Here is a 24,561-nt window from a genome sequence, read left to right on the forward strand (position 1 = left end):
CAAAAAAGCAGCCTCTGCTAAAGAAGTTAAATCACATTTTATAGATGACTAGGCTATAGTAGTAATTGCTAAAATTTTTTAATATGTGCTCCCAGGATATGTGAATATATTTACTTTTAAATAATAAAACACTGCTGTACAAATAAATGCACCTTAAACACAAACCAAATTTTGAATACATAAATAATATTTTAATAATTTTCACCATTTAATAATTTTAATCTTTAATGGGATAATGTCACTAAATACACTTCAATAGTTTTGATATTTTTCATTTTATCGTAACGGCATATTGCATATTAGCTGGAAAAGATACCTCACAAAGAGCAGCCTACCAATTAAGCACATAGGGAGAGATTCATCATTAATGATAGTAGATGTAAATCCATATTTCCAATAGTCTGATTAGGGGGCAGGCTGGCTTTCTGTTATAGCTGAACAGTTTTTCATTTCTTTTAACCCCATAATGTGGCTGATGAGCAGCTTCTACTGTGGTTAGAAGTGTAGACTGTCATTTTCTTATTCACTGGTGCTGCATTTTGACATTATTTTCAATCCAGCATTCATTTCTCTATAAGAATGTCTAAGCCACTGTCCATTTGTGAAGATCACGTTAAAGATCATGTTAACTAAAACTAGACCATATAGTCCATAATGTTCCTTTATCAAGCACATGTATGTGAACCTCTGTCTTAAAACAAAAACCCTCTTGCCTTGGCTGGGTGGTTCAGTTGGTTGGAGCGTTGTCCAGGTCACCAAAAGGTTGCAGATTCAAACCCCAGTCGGGGTGTACAGGAGGCAATTGATCAATGTTTCTCTTTCACATCAATGTTTCTGTGTGTGTGTGTGTGTGTGTGTGTGTGTGTGTGTGTGTGTGTGTATCTATCTCTTTCCCCTCCCTCTCTCTCCTCCTTTCTCTCTCTAAATATTAATAAACTTATCAAGTGAGGAGTTTTTTTTAAAAACCCTCTCTTAACCTCATAGCCCCCTCCAATTATCACCCCATTTTACACAACACTCTCAAAAATATCCTCTGCTCAATTTCTCTTCTTCCATTCTTTCTTGAACCCAGTCAGGCTTGAGTTCCCACCATTGCACCAGAATTACATTCCTCAAGGTCACCATCTTACTAGAGATGCGTTAGACACAGCTGCTGATCGCTCCTTCCTTCTCTTTGCCTCTGTGCTACCCTTCTCTGTTTATTGGTCTGTTACTGCACTGGCCACATCTTCTCATCTCCTCTACTAACTCTTCCACATCTTCCCAACCTCTAAATGTGGGAGGGCTCACACCCTCCAATGGCTTTACATTCCATTCTCAGAAGAAGCCAACGTCTTTACAGTAGCCCACAAAGTTCCATATGGTCAATTGCCTGCCCCTCCCTGCTCTGACCTCCCATCCTCCTGCTCTTCCTCCAGCCACTTCCTCTCCTCCAGCCACACTGGTCCTCCAGACCAAGAGGGCACCACACTGCTCATACGCTTCCACCACACAGCTTTCCCCTAGCTGTCTCCTCTGACCATGACTCCTCATCTCTAGATATCTCCGTGGCTTGCTCACTCACCTTCAGGTTTCTGGTCTACGGTAAACTTCTCCCCAAGTCTTCCCTGACAACCCTATACGATATAGCAATCCTCCCCCTCTCTCTCCACCATCTCTGTCTTTCTCACCCTACATAGCATTTGTCACCATATGTCATTCTATGTATTTATCCCTTATTCATTTTTATCTGCATTTCCTACTAGAAATGTAAGCTCGTTCACTTGGTGCTGTTCATACGTGTAGCCTCAGAATACAGGACAGTGCCTTGCACATAGTAGGCTCTCTATAAATATTGAGTGAATATGTTATGAACGCAGGAACAAGTCCCAGTCCATATTTAAATATTTGTAAAGATTATTTTCTTCCTTCTTTTTCAATAAAACATATAAATTAATACCGTGGTCGGCAAACTGCGGCTCGCGAGCCACATGCGGCTCTTTGGCCCCTTGAGTGTGGCTCTTCCACAAAATACCACGGCCTGGGCGAGCCTATTTTGAAGAAGTGGCGTTAGAAGAAGTTTAAGTTTAAAAAATTTGGCTCTCAAAAGAAATTTCAATCGTTGTACTGTTGATATTTGGCTCTATTGACTAATGAGTTTGCCGACCACTGAATATAATATAATTTCTGTTATTTTAACCACTGGATTATCTTTACACTCTCAGGGTATATATAAGCCACTTTGACAATTATTAGTCTACAGAAATGGTTTTCAGCCTTTGGAGTTTGTTTTAAAGTACAGATTCCAAAGCCTTCTCCCATAGATTCTGATTCAGGTGTCTAATGTTTGGGTCCAAGAATCAGCATTTGTAAGATAATATGCCACATTATCACAGAGATGGTCTAGGGACGCAGTTGGGAATACCTGGTCCATGTATTTGGTAGTCTTTTTCGGTCTGTAACTCCAGACTGAAGAAAAATAGGGGGAAAAACTTCTATGGCATGCCTCAATCAGCTCACACTCAGAATGATTTAGGTTCCATGCTTCCTAGACAAGTGGTTCTCAAGGTTTTGCATTATGGAGACTGTATCTAGATATCTAGTCTCTATCAGTCAGTATTAACTAGGGCAGTGGTCGGCAAACTCATTAGTCAACAGAGCCAAATATCAACAGTACAACAATTGAAATTTCTTTTGAGAGACAAATTTTTTAAACTTAAACTTCTTCTAACGCCACTTCTTCAAAATAGGTTCACCCAGGCCGTGGTATTTTGTGGAAGAGCCACACTCAAAGGGCCAAAGAGCCGCATGTGGCTCGCGAGCCGCAGTTTGCCGACCACAGAACTAGGGTATGCAGCAGTAAAAAACCAATCCCCAAATCTCAGTGGCTTAACAACAACAAAAGTTAATTTTTGCTCAGGCAGAGTCTACTCTGAGTCTGGGTGACTCCCCAAGGAAAGTATCTTCCACGTGTTGGCCCAGCATTCTAGGCTGCTTTGAGTCTATGGTGTATCTGCAACACATAGTACTCTATTCTCAGCCGGGCAAGAGAAAGCTGGGTCCTTGAGCACTGGCAAGTAAATGACTCAACCTGAAACCAATACATGTTACTTCAGCTTATATCTTATTAGCCAAAGCAAGTCACCACCATATCCAACCTCGAGAAGAAAATGCAATCTTCTCATTTGCCTGGAAGTGGAGTAAAATAAGATTTTGTAAACAGTACTAATGTTTACAACAAATATAAACATTAAAAAACACTTAGATCTACCACCCCATCTTATACCATCAACTACACACATAATAATAATTGTTATTTTAGTATCTGTTATTGTGGGAAGGAAGTGACACAGTTAAGTCACTGATGATTTAAATAATTCTGCTTCTTACTAATCTTAATAGCATCTAAATCAAGCATGTCAAATGCAAAGGCTAACACGGGCCAAATAAACAAGGTTTAAGGTTATGTGGGCCGCAAAAAAGCAAAAGCTTCAATTTTCATAGAAACGTAGGTTTATTTCGATAGAGACATGCTGAATACAAAGGGCTGAAATAAACGAGTAATTGTTAACATAAAATAATAGAACATTTTAATAAAAATTAATACTTTTTCTTGAACAGTAATTACCACTCAATAACTGCACAAATTAATAAGCATAACACAAATAAACCTATTTTTCTTATTCTCTGAAAGTGAAATATTTCCTGTTGTGCACACCAAACAAGTCAGTCCAAGACTAATGATGTGGCAATCAGCTGCTGAATTATTTGCTGCTGATATTAGTGGAGTGAAATGGTGCACCAGCGCATAAGACGCCTAAGGGAAATGAATGCAGCACAATTATAGTAATCAGTCATTAGCAAATGTTGTAGTTCGTTATTAATCATTATGTATAACAGGATATTGTAAAAATTAAGTTACAAAATTTTTATTAAAACGTTTCTTACATACCGTTACATTGGCTGGGCCACAAAAATATTCATTGTGAGCTGCATGCGGCCCTCGGGCCGCGAGTTTGGCACGCTTGATCGACATACTTTGGAAAGATAGATATACATAAATGCATGGGGCATCGTTTATTTCTGTCTTCAGGCAAAGTGTACAAATGCATTTACAAATCCCTTTAATAACTTCTTCAAATATCATCAGCCTATTGCTCTGGACACTGAGGACCCATAGACACGTGTGACTGGCCCAGTCCCTTTAGAGTCAAAGCCTATTTTCAACATGTTTTACACTGTGTGTGAACAATCCTTACTCTTACTGAACCCAGCAATTGCCCACAATAATTTCTCTTTCTCTTTTGAGTATTGTAATTGTCAACAGTCACTGTGTTGGTGTTAGTCATTACCATCAAACTGAAGCTTAAAATGATATTATCATAAAATTGATTCCAACCTACAATAAAAAATTGTAGGAACAGGAAATTGATTAATTTCTAAGGCAATCTTCTCCACGGTGCTCTGATTACATATTTTCATATCCCCCTCCTCAACCTTATTTCAACAATTTTGCACTCTCTTAAACTTTCAATCTTTCCCATTCTGTTAGATTCCCATTAGCCTATAATCACGATGAAATCTCTTCTATCTTGGCACAAAAATCTCTCTTTACTTTGTGTCCTTTTTTGCTATCCCATGCATTTTTTCTTCCTTCAAAGCCTAATCTTTTCTCTACTGCAAGTATAACATTCTTTTTCACTTAATTATTTTTATCAAATATATTTATATGTATAGTTTACAAAGGCAAATAATGCCACAAAGCTTAAAACCATGATGCTATTGAAAATGTTTAACAATTGGTTGGGAACAGATACTGATCAGTCAGATAAGATCACCAGCCAGTTGCCTTTGCTTGATACATAAAGGACCCTTCTATCATACCAGCTCGCTCGCTCACTCCTGGTTCTCCCTGTCCAGTGACAACCACTTTCAAATTATTCCTTAATAACATGTTCATACAACCATTTCTTTTAACTAAGTCCCTGGTTTTTTTAGCTGCTTCATCTTCTTCAGAGGTATTAGCTGCCCTAATATCTAAGCTTTTTCTGGGATGAATTTGCTTTATTCTTTTGGCCTTCCCTTATTATTCTTGGGTTTCAGATTCTCTGGTCTGCTAAATCCCTTACAACCAGCCCATCTGCTTTCTAGCTTCCAACATTTTTATAACATCTGAAGTCTGCAGTACTCTCCCCATTTTCTTTAGCTTTATTGGTTATGTCTTTTTTAAAAAAAAAAATCTTTTATTCTCATTTTATTGGAACATGCAGAGATTTGTATTTTAAAGCCTGTATTCAGTGTCCCATGTCTAAGCACAGGACCAATGAAAAGGGTTAGCCTATACTCTGCTTCCATTTTTTCACTTCCCATTCTGGCCTCAACTCACCAAGGTTTGCTTTCTGCCTCTACCACTCAACTAAAACTATTTCCTTGACGGATCCCGATGGCCTTTGCTCATCAAATTCAGTGGACTTTTTTCAGTCTTCATCCTCTGAAGCTCTCTGCAACATTAGACACACTGAGCAAGGGAAGCAACGTCTCTTTGGCTTTCCCCACATCTTCAGCTCCTTAAATGTAAATTGTCCTCCATGTTCTGTCTTTATTTGTGTGTGTGTGTTTTTCACCATTTTCTCCATGAATATCAGGCCCACCAGCCCCTAACATGAGTCTCAGCGAGGAGAAAGGAGAAGCTTTCAACTAAAATGAAGGTTAGAGTTTCAATGCTTACACGGAGCTGGGCATTGTAATTGTTGTTATCTTATTGTTCCTGGGACTAAGAGTCTTTTAACTTTTTGTCTTGGCTCTAATCTAAGGGTGACTAAAAAGTTATGGCACTTGTCCAAGTTTCTATCCAAACATCAAGGAAAAATGAGACTTCAGAAAGATCTAAAGGGATAAAGGGGAGTCAAGTTGATTTCTTCTTGCACCCAATTAAAATACCACCGTTTCAATATAAGGGTGATACATCAAAGAGTGACAGTCTCTGCTGTAGGAGATAAGTAACCATAAAATTTCAACTCTACTGAGTGGTACATGGAACCATGAGGAGTGTGTAACAGGTAGATTTCATTTGAGGTTAATGTTTCAAAAGACAGTGTATTGAATGACCTATTTGTCCAATTTTCTTGTTTCTATGGCTATTTAATAAAGTTTATTGAAAAGCATATTGGATAAGATGACTTGCACGACTTTTACAAAATTTTGCATGGCTTCAACCGACTGGTTTTTATTTGTCTTCGTAATAACACTTAGAGATGGTTTGCTTTGTTTCTGCACCAGCTTGCTGTGACCACAGCTGGAGGGCACTGAGATGAGAGGAGGCTCGAGTTGCTGGGGGCTGGGGAGGACAGAGCACCCATCTCTAGAGGGGGTGCCTAGGGCATAGAAAGAACACTGGCTTTCCACAACTGACTTTTGGCCCAGTTGGCCTGTTCCCAGCCCTCATCATATTTCTCTGGATTCCTGTAGGTCTAATTGGCTTTTTCCCTCTCTGATCTATCTCCAGAAAGATTTTCCTCAAATGCAAATTTGCTTCCTAGCTTAAAGTCCCTCGGTGGCTGCTTCAGGACCTGCTCTTATCTCCCCACCACCTCTCACTCTACTCTCCAGCCTCAAGCGCACCGTTCTTTCTCCCAGTCCTGCCTGGAGTGCCTACCTACCCCCCTCCACCCCACCCCCCACCCCACGCCGCCAGCAGTCTCCTCCTCAGCACCCTCAGAACTCAGCCCAGACATCAGCTCTTCCAGGAAATGTTCCCAGGTCTCCTGGCCAGCCAGGGGCCTGGAACACTGTCCTAAAGGCACATAGCCCACATGGATCAGAGATTCCTCAGCCAGGTTAGTGTGCTGGTAGGACCAGGACATTTATTCTCCTAACTCATTTATTGAATTAATTGATAAATGAGCTAATCTGTCTTCTCAGCTTCAGACACACATTTCCTCTTCCTGCATAATATCTCCAGATACATGTCCTTCACGCATCTCAGACTCAACAGGTCTCAAACCAAATTCATAGTACTGCCCAACTGGTGCTGCTCAGTTGATTCAATTCTTGGTCAGGGCACATGCCTGGGTTGCTCATCAGGAGAGGGTGTGCAGAAGGCACTTGATTAATATTTCTCTCTCTCCCTCTACTTTTCTCTCACAAAAAAAAAAGCAGTAAGAACATATTTTTTAAAGAATAAAATGAACCTTTATTTTAAAAAAAAAATCATAGTGCTTTAATTTAACTTAATATCTATTTTGATTAATGTCATTATAGATCCTTACTATCACTCAACCTCAAAACCTAGGACCATCCTCCACCCCTACACGCAATAAATTGTCCAATCCCATTGCTTTTGCTTGCTCAAGTGTCTTTCCAAACTTTTCTCACTCTCACTCCTAGTGCCTCTTCCTCCCCAATTTCCTAATGACCACCCCATTTGAAGTGCACATACACACACACACCACTGCATGCCCATCAGTTGGGACTGCCCACAATTCCCTAAATACAGTCTGCACCATCCCTCCTGGGCTTTGCTGGCACCAGCCCTCTGCTAGCACCTGTCCTTTCTCCCCTTGCTCACCTGCTACCACCTCCATGAGGCCTTTTAAAATCCCCCTTGAAAGACTCTTTTTCACTTAGAAGACAGAATCCATGCCATGTTCATCTGAGAAAAATTTTGCACACAGTAGGAGTTTAACAGGTAGTTTTGCATTTATTAATAGAAATAGTCAATTTCACTCATCAGTTCATTCCCATCTATATATATAAAAGGCTAATATGCTAAGTGTCCCTCTGACGTCCAATCGTTCACTATGATGTGCATGGACCACCAGGGGGCAGATGCTCAATGCAGCTGCTGCTGTGACACGCACTGACCATTTACAGAGAAACAGCACTGCAGACCTGGTGCCTACAAAGCAACACTTGGCTTTCCCCACGTGGGACACAGGCCCCACCACCATCCCGGAGTGACACCTCACCAAATTGCAGCCAACACTGCCGAGAGCCCATGGCGCAAAATGCGGCCCACAGCCCAGCCAAGCCCAGAAATGGTGGCTGTGGGCGCCTGGCAGTGACATCACATAGCAACACCCAGCTAGCGACTAGCCTCCTTGCAGTTTCTTCAGCCAGGAACATAACTGGCTTTATAGCCAGGTGCAAACATTTTACACTTTAACCAAATGTCTGTGAAGCATTTTCCTGTACCTCATCTCATTTGATCCTTACAGAAATCCTGGAGTAGGTAGATAGGAGACTTAATAGAATCCTATTTTCTTTTCATTAGCCGGAAAATGGAGATTTAGAAAGTTTAGAAACTTGACTCGACTGAAAAGAAGTAAGAAATGGTGGAACTTGAAAATGACTTCAGGGTTTCTCACTGCACAGAATATAGTCAAATACTGCTACAGTTAAATATTTCACCCTTTGTTCTCCCTGCATGATCTACAATAACAATCTGCTTCGTGTTGATATTTACTGCTGTGTTGCTGACAATTACCTTCGTGTTGATATTTACTACTGTGTTGCTGAAAGAGAAGTTGGGGTGCTTCACTGGGCTGGAAAAAGTTTAGCTAAACCAGAAAACAGGTCTAATTAAGCAAGTTTATTCTATATATAGAAAAGGCTAAGTTGACTCATGCATGCATGATACATATAAAGCTCTTGCTGGCGCCAATTGCATGTGTGTGTTTTGATCTGTCATTGTTGATTGTTAATTTGGTTGATACATCTATTATAGACAAAGGGCGAATAGCAATATTAAAATATTTCTTCTAATTAATTTACTATCAATGTGCATGAATCCATGCACTGGGCCACTAGTAAGACTATATTTAGCATCAAATTTGTTCCTCCTTAACTTGACTGATGAGATTTGTTGATTTCTTTCTTCAAAGGCAGAATTTTATGCTGGTTGTAGGATAATAATAGCTCCCATTGATTTCATTCCTACTACCTGTCAAGCATTATATGCATATTTCTAATCTTTGTAATAACCTTTCAAAATAGAAGAGCTCACCCCCATTTTATAGGTGAGGAAACTCACATTCATGTAAGTGCCCAAGCTGCACTAGAAGCTGGGCTTAATCTAATTCTAAAAACAGCCAGACCACATCCCCCTTGCTATGGGGTGAGTCTGTTTTGTTCCTTTTCTTCACTTACTCATCTTCAGAAAAGAAGATTTTGGTTTGTTGCTACGTTAATGTTTAATATGTGTTTTATAGGTAAGGTTGACATCCGACGTACCTCAGGAGGACCTGGTGGACAGAAAGTGCTTAAGTGAAAAATACACAAATCTCTTCTGCCATAAAGTCTTCTGCCATCCATGGCAGAAGTGCATCGACGGGAACTGCGTCTGTAAACTCCCTTACCAGTGCCCAAAGAATGGCACCACGGTGTGTTCAACCAACGGGAGAAGCTTCCAGACTTACTGCCAGCAAAAGAGTTACGAATGTCTTTATCCAGGGGCAAAGTTTTTAAACAGTGGAGCATGTACAGCTACAGGTAGGAAAAGCCTAGTTTTGTTGTTGTTAATTATCACCCATGGATTTTTTTTTTCCATTGATTTTTAGAGAGTGAAAGGGAGAGACAGAGAGAGAAACATCAGATGTGAGAGAGACACATCGATTGGTTGGTGGCCTCCCGCACTCCGCCCTAGGGGGGTTGGGGATCCCTGCAACCCAGGCTATGTGCCCTTGACCCTGAATTGAACCTGAGACAGTTTGGTGCACCGGCTGACACTCTAATCACTGAGCAACACCAGCCTGAGCAGGAAAAGCCTAGTTTATTCTATCATATAAGAAGAAAATTGTCTACCATACTTTCTATCAGAAAATACTTTTCCTACAAAATGTTATGATGACAATTCAAAATTCTCTCTAGTCTTAATAATAATTGGGGTGATAACTGAAGAAATAAGAATGTAGCCAGCCCTTGGGTCCAGAGCCCGAAGACTTGAGGCCAGTCTTCCCCTAGTGCTCCTGCAATGCTTTGTTGCCCCGCCCTTCAGAATTGTCCCCACCTAAAAGGTCACTGGCTTGGTTCAGAGCCCAGTGAAAAAGTCTTTACATAAGATTGGTGCTGATATGGAGCCCCCCTCTGGACCTCCGGCTCCAATAATTTCCTCCATCATTCATCCCACCAGCCCCTGGCCCCATCCCCACCAGCCCTGATCCAAGGGGAGCTCAGACCACTGCTGACCTAGGACATACACCAACCTCGCACACTTGACACCTCAGATCAGAGAGCTTGTCTACATCCAGGTGCCTAATGTGGTAAGAAGGCTGGGATGCTAGTATGTAGATTAGTGGAGTGATTAAGATTAGAAATCTCACTGTCAGTCAGATTTAATTACAAGCCCCAACTTGGTTATTGACAAGCTATGTGACCTCTCTGTGCCCCAGTGTCCACATCTGCAAGATGTGAATAATAGTCATTCCTGTCTGCTTGCTCTCTGCGAGTCTGTCTCTATTTTGCTTGGTAGTTCAGTTTGTTCATTAAATTCCACATATGCGTGAAATCATACGGTACTTGTCTTTTTCTGACTGGCTTATTTCACTTAGCATAATGTTCTCTAGGTCCACCCACGCTGTTGCAAAATGTGTTCATGGATAGGAAGAATTAGCATCATTAAAATGTCCATTCTACCGAAAGCCATCTACAGCTTCAGCACAATTCCTATCAAGATACCACTGGTGTATTTCACAGAACTACAACAAATATTTCAAAAATGTATACGGACCCACAAAAGACCCTAAATAGCAACACCAGCCTTGATAAAGAAGAAAGTTGGAAGAATCATGCTACCTGATATCAAACTATACTATAAGGCCATAGTAATCAAAACAGCATGGTACTGGTATAAAAACAGACATATAGATCAATGAAATAGAATGGAGAGCCCAGAAATAAATCCACATCTTTATAGTCAATTAATATTTGACAAAGGAGGCAAAAACATACACTGGACTAAATATGGTCTATTCAATAAATGGTGTTTGGAAAGTTGGAGGGCTACATGCAAAAAATATATATAAGTAGACCACCTTCTTACACCACACACAAGAAAACATTCTTTTTAAAGGCATGATATACACCAGTTTGCAGTCGCCTAGATATTTTTGTGGTGCTGAGTTAAGATGCTGAAGTACTGTGGAAAAGGAGAAAGAAAGCTCATTATTTGAGCCCATCTCTACTTCCTGTTGGAAATGAGGAAAGCAATATTATTTTGTCAGTGTCAGACTTTCGTTCTCTTGAACCATTAAATACCTTAAATATATGAGAGTACACAAACCTTGCTTAAATTTTCATTATTTGTTTGGTGTACTTTTAAGAGCATGGACTTTGGAGTGAGCTCAATATAATACAGTGATTTTCAACCTTTTCCATCTCATGGTGCACATAAACTAATTACAAAACTCTGCGGCACACAGAAAAATAAAATTTTTGCCTATCTGACAAAAAAAAAAAAAGGTATAATTTTGACTCATTCACACCAGACAGCTGTTGTTGTGTTGGCTCTCTTTTTATTTGACTAAGGGAAAAGAGGTCAGTGCCCCTGACTAAATAGTCAGGTATTGCATGTTTTTCAAATTCTTGCAGCACACGGATTGAAAATCGCTGACATAGTAGGTTCAGATTCCTGGCTTCACTACTTGAGTAAATACCTGGTAACTTAACTTCATGTGTAAAAATGGAGGAACTTAGGTTCCTCACGTGTAAAAATGGGGATAAACCAGCCTAATCTTCACAGGATTGATGTGAGGATTTTGTAATATTCTATAGAACTGGGTAGCACAGCCAGTCACACATAATAAGCCCTCATAAAATAATTGCTTACCATTCCTTGTTAAATCTTCATGATGTTTAAAGTTAATTTGAAATTATGTATTTTGTTATTTTAAAGGCTTTTACTCAAGAGGAGAAAAGTGAATGCCTAAACGTTTCACATTCTTTTGGTTTTATTTTAGGACAATTTAACATTTCCTTGCTGTATGGCAATAGCGATTCAGAGGGAATTGTTGAAGTAAAACTTGTAGACCAAGATAAGAAAATGTTCATATGCAATGACAGCTGGAGCATAACGCAGGCCAATGTGGCCTGCCACGACCTTGGATTCCAACTGTGAGTGCCTGTGTCAGGGGATTTTCTCAGAGTTGATTTTCTTGTTCCAACTATTTGTTCTTTGATTACCGGACACAACTTCCTCATATGCAACCTGAGAATATGAACTGCCTGCCTCAATTCAGCATTGTTAGACAGATTAAATGTGCTCATAATTGACTAGCTCTTAGAACACTGCTGGGCACAGAGCAACTGGAAGTTTGTTAAGGTATCTGGATACAAATTCTTTGCTGATTTGGAGAGTTGCAAATATTCATTCCTATCTGTCTCACCTCATCTAAAATTGTGTCTACTTTTCATACTTAATATTATTTATTTATGCATTCTTCCTTTTTTTCTTGATCAACCTTGCAAAGATTTGTCTATTTGATTAATAGTTTTTTATTTGAAAATTGTTCCTTGTTTATTTTCACCTTCATTAACTTCTGCTGCTATTATGTTTGGCTCTCTCTTCTTTTCTGTATGTAATTTTTCTAATTCCTTGAGTTAAATATTTAACTCATCAATTTTCAATGTTTCTTTTTTCTAAGATAGGCATTTAAGGTACACATTTTGCCCTAACTAATGTTTCATCTGCATGCCATTGGCCTCCATAAGTTGTATTTTACTTATTGTTGAGTTCAAAATATTTTCTAATTTTCAATATGATTTAATCTCTGACCCATACATAATTTAGCAGTTATTTTCCTTTCCTAATGAATAGTTTGCTTTTAGTTAGCTTTTTGTTATTGATTTTCTATCCTATCTAATAATAGAGTAACATGTAAATTACCATCACTCCGCTATGCCCACGATTGGGCGGCGGGAGGCTGGGGGGCGGGACTCGGGCTGGCCTATCCGGCCATTGAGAAGCACGGATCTGCTGCCACTGAGGGGGGCTACCCTGCTGTTGAGAGGCGCAGGGGGCGGGACTTCCGCCCCCTGTGCCTCTCAACAGCCAGATCCGAGGCCGCTGAGGGGGCCTGCCGCGGACACCCAGCTGCGCCTCTCAATGGCAGGGTAGCCAGGTGTCCGTGGCAGCCCCCCTCAGCGGCCGTTGAGAGGCGCAGGGGGCAGGAGTCCCGCCCCCTGTGCCTCTCAACAGCAGGGTAGCCCCCCTCAGCGGCCGCGGACCATCAAAAGTGGGGGAGCTGGGTGCCTGTCTGCTCCGGCGGACAGGCACCCAGCTCCACCGCGAAAAGCGAAAGTGTGTAGGGGACCCTACACGTGCATGATTCAATCATGCACTGGGCCTCTAGTTTAATTATATTGTAGTCAGAGAATGTCTCTATCTGGTGACAACTGTTTAAATATTTGTTGAGTCTTGCTTTGTGCCGAATATATTTTAAACTAGCGTTTCCGTTGCAGGAAAAATCCTGCAATAGGGTTTCCTGCTGCACTCCACCCCGCCCCGCCTGCTCTCCTTCCTTCTCCCCCAACCCCGCCTCCGCTCCTCCCTTCTCCTCCCCCCGACTTGCTTGCTTCTCCACAGCTTTGCTCCCTTCTGCAGCTCTTGGCTTCTTTCTACGCTGTCTTGATATGCAAATTAGCCACCATCTTGGTTGGGGTGATTTGCATACTCGTCCTGATTGGTTGGTGGGTGTGGCTTGGGCATAGCAAAGGTTTGGTCGATTTGCATATTTGTCTATTATTAGGTAGGATACTTCATGTTCAGGGTTCTATATAATAGATATGTTATTCATTAGAATAAGCAGGCTTATTAACTGCCTTCTTCAAATTATTTATTTCCCACTTATAAGTTTTCTGTGTCTTTATATTTTAAGTATGTCCCTTACAAACAGCATATATCCAGATTTTTTTTTTAATGGAACATGACAATCACTATCTGCAGAATATAGTCCATTTACACTGTTGTGATTATTTACATTGTTAATTTTCTTTTCCTACCTTATTTTGGGCTTATTATTTACCCTGCCTTTTCTGTGCTCTTGTTTCTTACTTTACTAACATCTATTAGGTTAATAAAGGTGCTGTTGCTTTTTAAATCTTCCCCCTTTTTTCCTCTATGTGGTTTGGAATTATACATTCTATTTCTATTCCTTTAGTGCCTATCTTTACATTAACACCGTGAATCCTTGACTTAGCAAGTCCTCACCCTCTTTGGGAATAAAACAAAGAATGGCATTACCCTATCAAGTTTCGAGTATTTAGTTCCACCTTATTTTAATATGTCCTTGAAGTTAATTGCTATCATCATATAATAAGCAATTACTATTGTTGTTGTTCAGTTAGTGCTTACTCATATTTACTTGATTTTACCAACTTCTTGGTTTTTGTTACCTCTTGCATCTCACTCCTTAAATCTGGATTCCGTTTTCTTCTTCCTCAACTGTATCTGCTAGTCATTCCTCAATGAGATTCTCTTATCATTAAATTGAGTCATAGGGTATTTATGATTTTCAACAGTTTGTGACCCACAACCTGTGATTCAACCTAATCATAAACCTAGTCTTTGATCTCTCAGTATTTTGTTCTTATCATATTTTGCATAAGCTCACGGCCAGACTTTTCTGATTTGAGCCAGTGGGTATTTCCCTCACTTCCTTGAGCTCACTGCAGGCGTTTATTATACCTTATCTAATATTTTCAGATAGTTTTAGGTTGAAAGCTTTTTCAAATTATTCACCTGTCAGGTTACCCCAAAGAGCTCCCATTTGTTCTCATATTTTGATGCTGTTTGGCACAGTTTCATGACTACTGTTACCTCATTATGGATCTGAAATAATTAACAATACCCTCTTTGCTTTGCCTTTCATGCTAATTTATCTGATATTTATATTGCTATTACTGCTTTAGTTTTATTTATATTTGCCTGAAGTATCTTTTTTAAAATATATTTTTGTTGATTTCAGAGAGGAAGGGAGAGGGAGAGGGAGATAGAAATATCACTGACGAGAGGGGATCATTGATTGGCTGCCTCCTGCACACCCCACACTGGGGATGGAGCCCACAACCTGGGTGACAACCCTGGCATGTGCCCTGAGCAGCAATTGAACTATGACCTCCTGGTTCATAGGTCAATGCTCAACCACTGAACCACACTAGCCGGGCTGCTCAACTTTTTTTTATAGCCTTTTTTCTCATTTGCTTCTAAAGAGAAGTAGAGAGCAGTTGACTGTCCAGGAATAGTTCACTGTAACTCATCACCTCTAGCATATATAGCCTCCTGCCCACACAAATTTTGAACAAATAGAGAAGTCCAAGAAATGGCATATAGATGCCAAAGTATCACCTTAAGACTTTTAAAGATTAATTGTGGATGTAGCTTAGTGTAAAGGCAAAATGGACCTGCTAAAATTAAACCAACTTAACCTCCCAAATCGTAGGCAACAATGGGGCCAACATGGTAAGCCTTCCAGCATGGGGCAGGCAAAAAGGCCCACCCCTCCAGCGCCCGCAAATGAAAAAGCTGGGCTCACCTTGCCTGGTTTATATTTCCAAAATTCCCGGATCAAATTAATCCATTCCCTTTCCTGGAGTGAAGAGGAATTGAAAGATGGAGAGAGGTCAAGAATGGCACAATTCAAGTTGGAAGGAACATCAAGGGTGAGGAAGAAGAAGTAATCCTCCTTAATGAGAAACAGGAGAGGAAACCAGTTTTTGCTGAGTGCTTGCCATGTTTAGAAATCTGGCTAGTCAGTTTAAATGAACTTTTATAGTTAACCTTTACAAAACTTGGTGAGATAGCTATATTCCCTCTTTCAGGTGAAGATACTGATGCTTTTAAGCATCTTGTCCAAGCTATTTCTCATATGTAGAAAAAAAACTCTATTCCCTTTCCTCTACAATAAGGTTATATGCAAAGTATTCATTACTTTACCCTAATGTTTCATTTATTCTATTTTCAGAGGAGCTCATGATATTCAAGGAAGCTTTCCTATTCCTGAAGATCTCCATACTAGTCCCACTGAATGTCTGCAGGTGCATTGTCAAGGATTCGAGTCCAGCTTGACTGAATGTACTTTTACTAAGAGAAAAACTACAAGTAACCGGGGTTTAGCTGGTGTAGTGTGTTACACACCGAATGCAGGTTGGTAGAGTGTTTTTGCCTGATATTTTTCCTTTCTTCAAGGTTGTTTATTTCAAACCAAGCCTGTAACAAACAAACAAATGATGGATATCCAGTTGCCAGCCACAGAAGCAAAATCATGTTTTGGAACGAGCCTAAATTGGTGTTCTTCCCCTGTTGTACCTTTTTGCCACTCAAATATTAATTCTGTCCAAGTTTCTATAGGGGAAGCAAAGTTGCTTGACTCCCCTTTGCTTCTTTGAACATCTGGATTAAGGCTAACACAGCAAGCACAAGTCAATCAAACATCAGAAGAAACCTCGGGATCTCCTTTGAGACGGTCAGGCAATACACATTCCTTAAAATATTTGTGACCACATCCGTGTTTCCATTTCCAGGCCACTCTTTCTCCTCCATCCTGACATTGGAATGTTTTAGCCATATATATGGTGTTAAAGGCCAAACCCTTTAATGGTGCTAAAAAAATGTACCATCAAAATGTAAATGGCACTACCCAAGTAGGTCTTGCAGTGAGGGTGGGGATGAATGTAGTAGCATGAAAAGAAAGGGTGAGGACTAGTGTTTGCCAGTATCAGCAAGTGCTCCTGATTCCTGAACCCCTGTCCCAACCTCAGCAAGTACAGACCTACACAGGAAGTACTGGTTTTCAGAGACAATGAAAGGGCCTTCATAAGCCAGTTTTGGTATTTATTTTCCTTATTAACAATATATACTATGTTGACGCTACTGATACATTTTATATTGATTTTTATTTGATGCCTGACTTTATCTTAATTATTCCATAAATGTGAGCAGCATGTCACCCACAACTCCACAAAAAAATTTCACAAAGACAATTCTTACTTTACAGTTGCTTCAACAAATGACTCCTTTCAGTGTGTGAATGGGAAACGCATTCCTCAGACCAAGGCCTGTGATGGTGTCAATGACTGTGTAGACCAAAGTGATGAGCTGTGCTGTAAAGGTAGAGATCAACCTAGCCTTTAAAATCCCCCAAATGCATCCTTCTGACTAAAAAAGAACTTTTTACTGACTAAGAAAAGTATACATTTTCCCAACTGTTTAAAAAAGCCTTTGTAGAATTAATGTGTTTGAATCAAGATTCCATATAATTCAATTTTAAGAAAAAAAGAAAACCAAAACTCTTCTATTTATGTTTGCATAGGGTGCCAAGATGGAAGTTTCCTTTGTAAATCGGGTGTTTGTATTCCAAACCAGTACAAGTGCAATGGTGAGATGGATTGCGTTACAGGAGATGATGAAATTGGTTGTAAAGGTAATATAAGGTTTTTGTGGTTACTTTTGCTCATTATTCAATCCAGGGATTCTAAAACTTTTTTTTAAAGGAAAATTGTAATCTTAAGTGATCATAGGAAGATATAGCAGTAAGAGAACTATTGAGTGAGCATTTGAAGAACTATGGAATGTTCTTATTTTTATTTATTAAATATTTATTTGTTATTTCAGAACTTTGGTTAGAAATTTTTCCCACATAACAAAAAGAGTCTATTAGAATTAACCCTTATGTATGTATCTCCCAGCTTCAACAATTATTAATATTTTGCCAGTCTTTTTCAGCATTTTATGAGTATTTTAAAAATATATTTTTATTTATTTCAGAGAGGAAGGGAGAGGCAGAGAGAGATAGAAATATCAATGATGAGAGAGAATCATTGATTGGCTGCCTCCTGCACACCCCACCCTGGGGATGGAGCCTACAACCCAGGCATGTGCCCTGACTGGGAATCAAACCATGACCTCCTGGTTCATAAGTTGACGCTCAACCACTAAGCCACACCAGCCGGGCTGACTCACATTTTAAATCAAGATTACCCTGGTGGCTGGGTGGAAAATAGCCTGTGCAGGGTAAAGGGAGATGCAGGGAGACCAGTGAGGAAGCATTTACCTTACACATAAGCATTAAATACAAATAAGCATTTACCTTACACATAAACATTAAATAAATGTTGAAGATATGTATGGATAAATGAATTAATGCTAATTCTATTTTGTCATTACTTGGTATGTCAAATATTTGACTTCACTGAAATTTTGTTTAATTTTCCATTGATATCACTTCTTAAGTTAAAAAATTAGATTAAAAAACACGTTTAGGATTTCAAATTATATCATTTTTTTAAGGGTATATAAGCAGTTGAGCAAAATACTTTTATGTTCACTAAATGTAGTTAATATCCTTTGTAAAGAGAAGGAAGAAAGAAGTTTCAAAAAGTTTTTCAGGGAGGAAGACAATAAACCATGGCTCTTGTCAGTGAATTGGCAATTTTCCTCCCAGTTTTACTGAGATATGATTGATACACAGCACTGTATAAGCATCTGGACAAACAGGATTGTAATGACTTGGCACACACATGTATACTGTGAAAGTATTATAAATTCCATTGACATCTATCACCTCATATAGTTTTTTAAAAAGTATTTTTCCTTGTGATGAAAACTTTCAGGATTTATTCTCTTAGCAACTTTCAAATATGCCATACAGCAGTGCTAACTGTAGTCACCATACTGTACATCACATGCCCAGAATTTAATTATCTTTTAACCAATTATGAGTAGATATAACTAAATTGTACCTTTTGACCACCTTCACCCAGTTCCCCTCCCCCTACCCTTTCTCTGGTAGCTACAAATCGAATCTCTGTGCAATGAGTTTGGTTTTTTGAGATTCGCGGTATGAGATCATACAGTATTCATCTTTCTCTGAAGCTATTTGAGTTCACTTCTTCCATATAATAATATTTTTTGTTCCTTCTCTTCCTCTTCCCTCTTCTTCCCTACTCCCTCTCTTTCCTCCTCCTCCTGATTCAAAACTCCAAAGTTTAAGGTCAAAGAACACGATATAATCAATTTTTAAAAATCCACTGCAAGGGCTGAAACTGGTTTGGCTCAGTGGATAGAGCGTCCGCCTGCGGACTGAAAGGTCCCAGGTTCGATTCCAGTCAAGGGCATGTACCTTGGTTGTGGGCACATCCCCAGTAGGGGGTGTGCAGGAGGCAGCTGATCGATGTTTCTCTCTCATCAATGTTTCTAACTCTCTACCATCTCCCTTCCTCTCTGTAAAAAATCAATAAAATATATTTTAAAAAATAAAAATAAAAGTAAAAAAATCCACTGCAAGGGAATAATTACAACATAATACACTTACTTTTCTTATCAATTTCTTGATTGTATAAAAAATATATTTAGTCAACTGTCATTGTTACTTCTGCTTACCCTTCTGTTTCTGTAATGGGTCTAATTTTTCCCCTTCTAAGAAAGGACAAGTATAAATCCCTTTTTAAGTCTCAAGTTAAAATGATTTCCTTGCTGTGGTGAAATTGGTGTGTTAAATGGAAGATGAAATATTTGTTATGCAGTATTAAAAATTAAAGGAAGATGGCATACTGTGGTCCACTTTTATGTTTTTGTAAATTTAAATTGTTAAACTATGTCTAAAATAATAATGATTTGTGTATATTTTATTCAAGTGAAAATTATCTTTTTGCTACAGTGATGTTTTTTGTTTGTTTTCAGGAGCTAGACATCCTAAAAAAAAAGGTAAATGTATTTTTATAATAGAAAATTTACATTACAGAATTGAAGATAAGAATAAAGAATAATAACTTTTATGATATACGTATAGGATAGTATATTGATACAGTGTGCATTTTTCTCAAATAAAAAAGTATCTTTTGCTGTGGTAAATTGTTGTTGTTTTTTTATTTTTTCAGGCCCTTTATTAACGCGTTGGGATAGTACAGATTTGAGACAAAACCAAGGTACTGCTCTCTTATATTTTAACTGAGGAGGATACGTCATGTGTTACCACTAACCCAGCTTTCATATTAGTTTAGGCACAGAGGCTTTTTTTCACAGTGTGGTAGACTTTCAGTCTCATTCTCACACCCCTCCACAGCCTGCTGACCAAACCACCCACAGAGGGCATCTCCTGCACATTCCATCTTTGCCTCAAAACCAAGGAGGGGTACCCTTCTCCTCTTCACCTTTCTCTCAAAACCCGGCAGCTCCTGACCAAACTGCCACCAGAGGAAAGAGATAGGTAGTATTTTCTCAATTATTTTATAATCCAGAAGTTCCCAAATCTGGTTCTTTAGGATCACCCTTTTCTTTCTTATTCATTTAGAATGACTACGAGAAGTTCAGGCGCTCCCCCCCCCCCCCCACCTCCACCCCCAGGATTTGTTAGGATTCCTGGGGGACTTTTATATGCTCATGATCACCCCTCCGTGCCTAAACTCAGTTGTTTCTTTGTGTTCCCCCTCTCTTGTTATCTTGCTTCCAAGGCCGCTGTTGTTCCCACCACCACCAGCCTTCATTATTGCCTTTCTTCTTCCCTCCCTCTTTCCCTTCCTTCCTGCCTAGTTTCAGACCACGGGGCAGAGAGATGAGTTCATGATGCTCTCCAGCTGATTGCACATGATTGTCCCTGCTCCAGGCAAGACGCTATTCTTGTTTTACTTATTCTCTTTTGCCCCCATTGCTTACTCCCATTTGCCACAGCAACCACTTTAATGTGATTTAACATGAATGTCTTTTTGTTTATATGCATTCTCACCCAATGTGTATGGTTATTTTGTGAGCATTCTTTTTTAATTCATATAGCATTCTGTTGTAGATCTCATATTTCCTTTTCTTCTTTTCACAAAGCATTCCGTTTTCAAGATCTGTCCATGTTGTTATGTGGCTATTGAATCTGTTGCTTCGAACTGCTGCATAAAATACTCCATGGTGTTCATCTTTCATAATTTACTCTCTGCCTTCTCAGTGATGGACTCTCAGCCCCCAATCTGCAATGAACAGCCTCTCCTTAGGGATGTGTAGGAGGACTTCTTCGAGACATCTATCTGGCAAGAAACTGTTGGGTCTTGGGGTACACATCTGCGTCCAGTCCTCACCTTTACCAACCATGCTTAAGGATTCTCCTCGATCGCACCAACATTTAGCATTACCCAGCTCTCTAATTTTGCTGGCCCCCTACTGTCAAATGACACGGCACTGTTTATTCATTTGAATGTGTGTAATAACCAATACTTTTAAATCTCTTTTTATAGGCATGCTAGTTGTTTGAGTTTTTTCTTCTCTTTCTTCCGTCTTTGCTTTCACCAGTTAACATATTTTGCCTCATTTCATGTTGAGATTGCAATCTTCTATCTTGTTGGTTTGCATTCCAGATATTAATCCATTTTTCAGTTGAAGACATTGCATATGTCTTCTTCCATTCTGCCACCCAGCTGTTAAGTTTATTCGTAGTGAGCTTTGCCGAACAGAAATCTTTAATTTTCTATAATCGAAGGCATTGACTGTTTTTCTTATGGTTGGGGCTGTCAGGCTCTGTGCTGCTCTTCTGACATCTAGTACACATCAGCTACACTGGACTCCCCCATCTTCCTTGGTTGAGAGTTTAGTGTGAATGCTGAGACTTCTCTGTGATTCACGAGGGTGCTTTTGTGAAAGCTCCGAGCAGAGAACTCTCTCTGCCCAGAAAATATCCTACGTGTGTGACATAACAGATACGTGTCTGTATCGTCTAAAAAGAACTCGGGGAATCCAGGGCTAAGACACCGGATTGCTGCAGCAGAGTAACACTGCCCTCTGGGCAGTAACCTCATCCAAGACAGAGCCACGTGTTGGTGGGAATCCACCTTCAGATCCTGTGTCAGAGACATCAGGATACTGTGAGGGACCGAAATGTTCCAGGGCAGCAGAGTAAGATGGAATCATTCCCCAGAACCTCAAGCAAAATCTAAGGAAGAATCTTTTTTGTTTGTTTGTTTTACTTTTGCTTTTGACTTCTGCATCCCAATGTCTGATACTAACCATGCCTGACACTGAAACCAATGAAATGCCATTGTTTGCATGACCACTGAAGGAAGTGCCTTATTATGTACAAAGGGAGAGAAGCCTTTTTAATGACCCTTTGGGTCAGTGGCAGTGACTGCTCCCTGCCTAGGTAAGGACGTGGCGAGTGCAGAGTTGAATGAGAAGCTTTCCTTCTCTGATCCGGGCATTTTGCTTGCTCTAAATGCAGGAAACTGCAGCACCATGAGCTTCACCATTCACTTATATCGACAGACACCTCAAGTTTATGCCTGCCAAATTCTACACCGTTCATCTTGAGCCTTCACAATTATGTAGCCAAAAAAAGGAAATCAGATGATGTGCTTTGGGGATTCTGTACTGTCCTTTTTAAAGGGAGGACAAGTTTTAAGACAGAAAATTATTATCCAAGTTTAACGATTGCAATGATTTGAGTTTTACTGTTAACATAATTTTAAACATTGGAAATTTGTTTTATTACAGAAGAAACAGAAATTTTGACTGCTAATATGGATGCAGGTAAGTTAACATTACTGTTTTTTACTATTGGTGCATTGGTTTAAGTTTAATTTTATTTATTTATTTTTAATTTCTTTATTGATTAAGGTATCACATATTTGTCCTCATCCCCCCATTTCCATCCCACACCCCTCCCCACGCATGCCCTCACCCCCCTGTTGTCCCCAACCGCTGGTTAGGCGCATATGCTTGCACACAAGTCCTTTGGTTGATCTCTCCCCTTTACCCCCACCCTCCCCTACCCTCCCTCTGAGGCCCGACAGTCTGATCCGTGCCTCCTTGTTTCTGGGTCTGTTCTTGTTCATCAGTTTAAGTTTAATTTTAATGTCGAGTGTATATACAAGTATATATGTGTGTGTGTGTATACTATAACTAATTCAAGCAACAATTACCTGTGGTATAAATTTAAGTAGAAAAAATAACATTACTTCTCTTCTTTCTTTAATACATACTTGTTGAGAACCGCTTTAAAAATTGATTAATGGATATGACTAATTTTGAAGTGAAACAATACTCTGGTCTTACATAAAGTTTTTCTATTTGTTTTGAACTTTATCAGGTCAAAGTGTTCATGGTGAAATATAGAGAGAGAGAAAACAACAAAATTTCAAGTATGACCTAGGACATACATTTTGAAATAGAAAAATAATGGATTTAATTGAACTAAGCTATTCTTCTTCAATGTTTTAAACCATGATACTAGAAGGTCTGTGAAGATCTGTGCTCTGGTCCTTGTGCACTAAAAGCCAAATTAAATTTAAGTATTAAGTTCCTGGCAAATTCATAAGAGCTTTCAGGTCAGGGTGACTTGTATTAAATCCTGACTCAGTTATTTATTAGCTATATAACCTTAGAAAAGTCCCTTAACCTCAAATACAAAATAGCTTCCTATTTTAGGGCTATATTAAACTGAAGTTCACACAAGACTCCCTTCTAATTGCCACGCTCCAAAATTAATTAACATTGAAACAAATCAGGCAATAAATTTAAAAAAAATAGATCTCAAAGCTACAGCTACTCAGAAGGGATTTTCAACAAAGGCCCTTTATTTTCTACTCAAGATAACATTAATTTTCTGATACTACCCAAGCTGGCTTCACAGACAATGAATGAGGTCTCTCTCTTTCCCAAAGCCCAAGCTGACATTTAAAACTTGCTATCACACTCTTCCCCCAACCTTAGGAGGGGTGGGAAGTTGTTCACAATCTCTCTCCCTTGAGGACCTACCTCCTTATATGCTCAAAGCAATTGACAGTGATATTAATTTTCCTTTCTCATTTGGAGCTAAGAAGCACATCTGCAAAAATGTTCATGCCATGGTGAAATATAGAAAGAGAATAAGGACAGCAACTTATACTGTTACTTTCTTCCTTTGTCGTGAATTCTCTTGCAAATTCATGTCTTAAGCCTGCTCTGCCGTGTTTTCTTCCCAGTAACAAAGGTGCCACATATGCTCACAGAGGAAGGAAACGTCACCACTGGTCAAGTGGCTATACACATACCCCCTCTCCTGGCCAGCTGACCAGGAGTTGTCTAGGGTTCTCAGCACATTATTTCTCAGGGTTAATATAATGATTAAATGAGTTAATCACATACAAAGTACTTAGCATGGTGTCTGACACACAGAAAGTATTGAAAATAACCCCCATATAAACAGCCACTTAAAAAGTAAAAACAATGCCCTGGCTAGTGTGGCTCAGTGGGTTGAGGATTTTCTCATGTACCAAAAGGTCGCCAATTCAATCCCCAGTTAGGGCACATCGACGTTTTTCTCTCTCCCTATCCTTTTCTCTCTCTCTCAAATCAATAAAAATGTATTTTTAAAAAAAGTAGCCCTAACCAGTTTGGCTCAGTGGATAGAGCGTCCGCCTGCGGACTGAAGGGTCCCAGGTTCAATTCCGGTCAAGGGCATGTACCTTGGTTGCGGACATATCCCCAGTGGGGGAAGTATGGGAGGCAGCTGATAGATGTTTCTCTCTCATCGATGTTTCTAACTCTCTATCGCTCTCCCTTCCTCTCTGTAAAAAATCAATAAAATATGTATTTTTTTAAAGTAAAAACTATGAAAGTGAGAAGAAAAGGGTTTT

At 39.5% G+C, this 24,561-nt stretch overlaps 1 protein-coding gene across 2 annotated transcripts in view; it reads left to right on the plus strand.

Moving 5' to 3' along the window:
- CFI (complement factor I) overlaps positions 1-24,561 on the plus strand; it is a 47,631-nt gene that overhangs the window by 12,548 nt on the left and 10,522 nt on the right. For both annotated transcript variants that reach the window (XM_079784282.1, XM_079784283.1), the window contains 8 exons: positions 9,189-9,468; positions 11,934-12,087; positions 15,936-16,117; positions 16,968-17,081; positions 17,283-17,393; positions 19,652-19,675; positions 19,849-19,896; positions 22,439-22,474. In XM_079784282.1, coding sequence (XP_079640408.1) covers positions 9,189-9,468; positions 11,934-12,087; positions 15,936-16,117; positions 16,968-17,081; positions 17,283-17,393; positions 19,652-19,675; positions 19,849-19,896; positions 22,439-22,474 — 949 coding nt within the window. The remainder of the gene's footprint in view (positions 1-9,188; positions 9,469-11,933; positions 12,088-15,935; positions 16,118-16,967; positions 17,082-17,282; positions 17,394-19,651; positions 19,676-19,848; positions 19,897-22,438; positions 22,475-24,561) is intronic.

This window comes from Cnephaeus nilssonii (genome assembly GCF_951640355.1).
Source record: "Cnephaeus nilssonii genome assembly, chromosome: 1".
Classification (NCBI taxonomy): Eukaryota; Metazoa; Chordata; class Mammalia; order Chiroptera; family Vespertilionidae; genus Cnephaeus; species Cnephaeus nilssonii.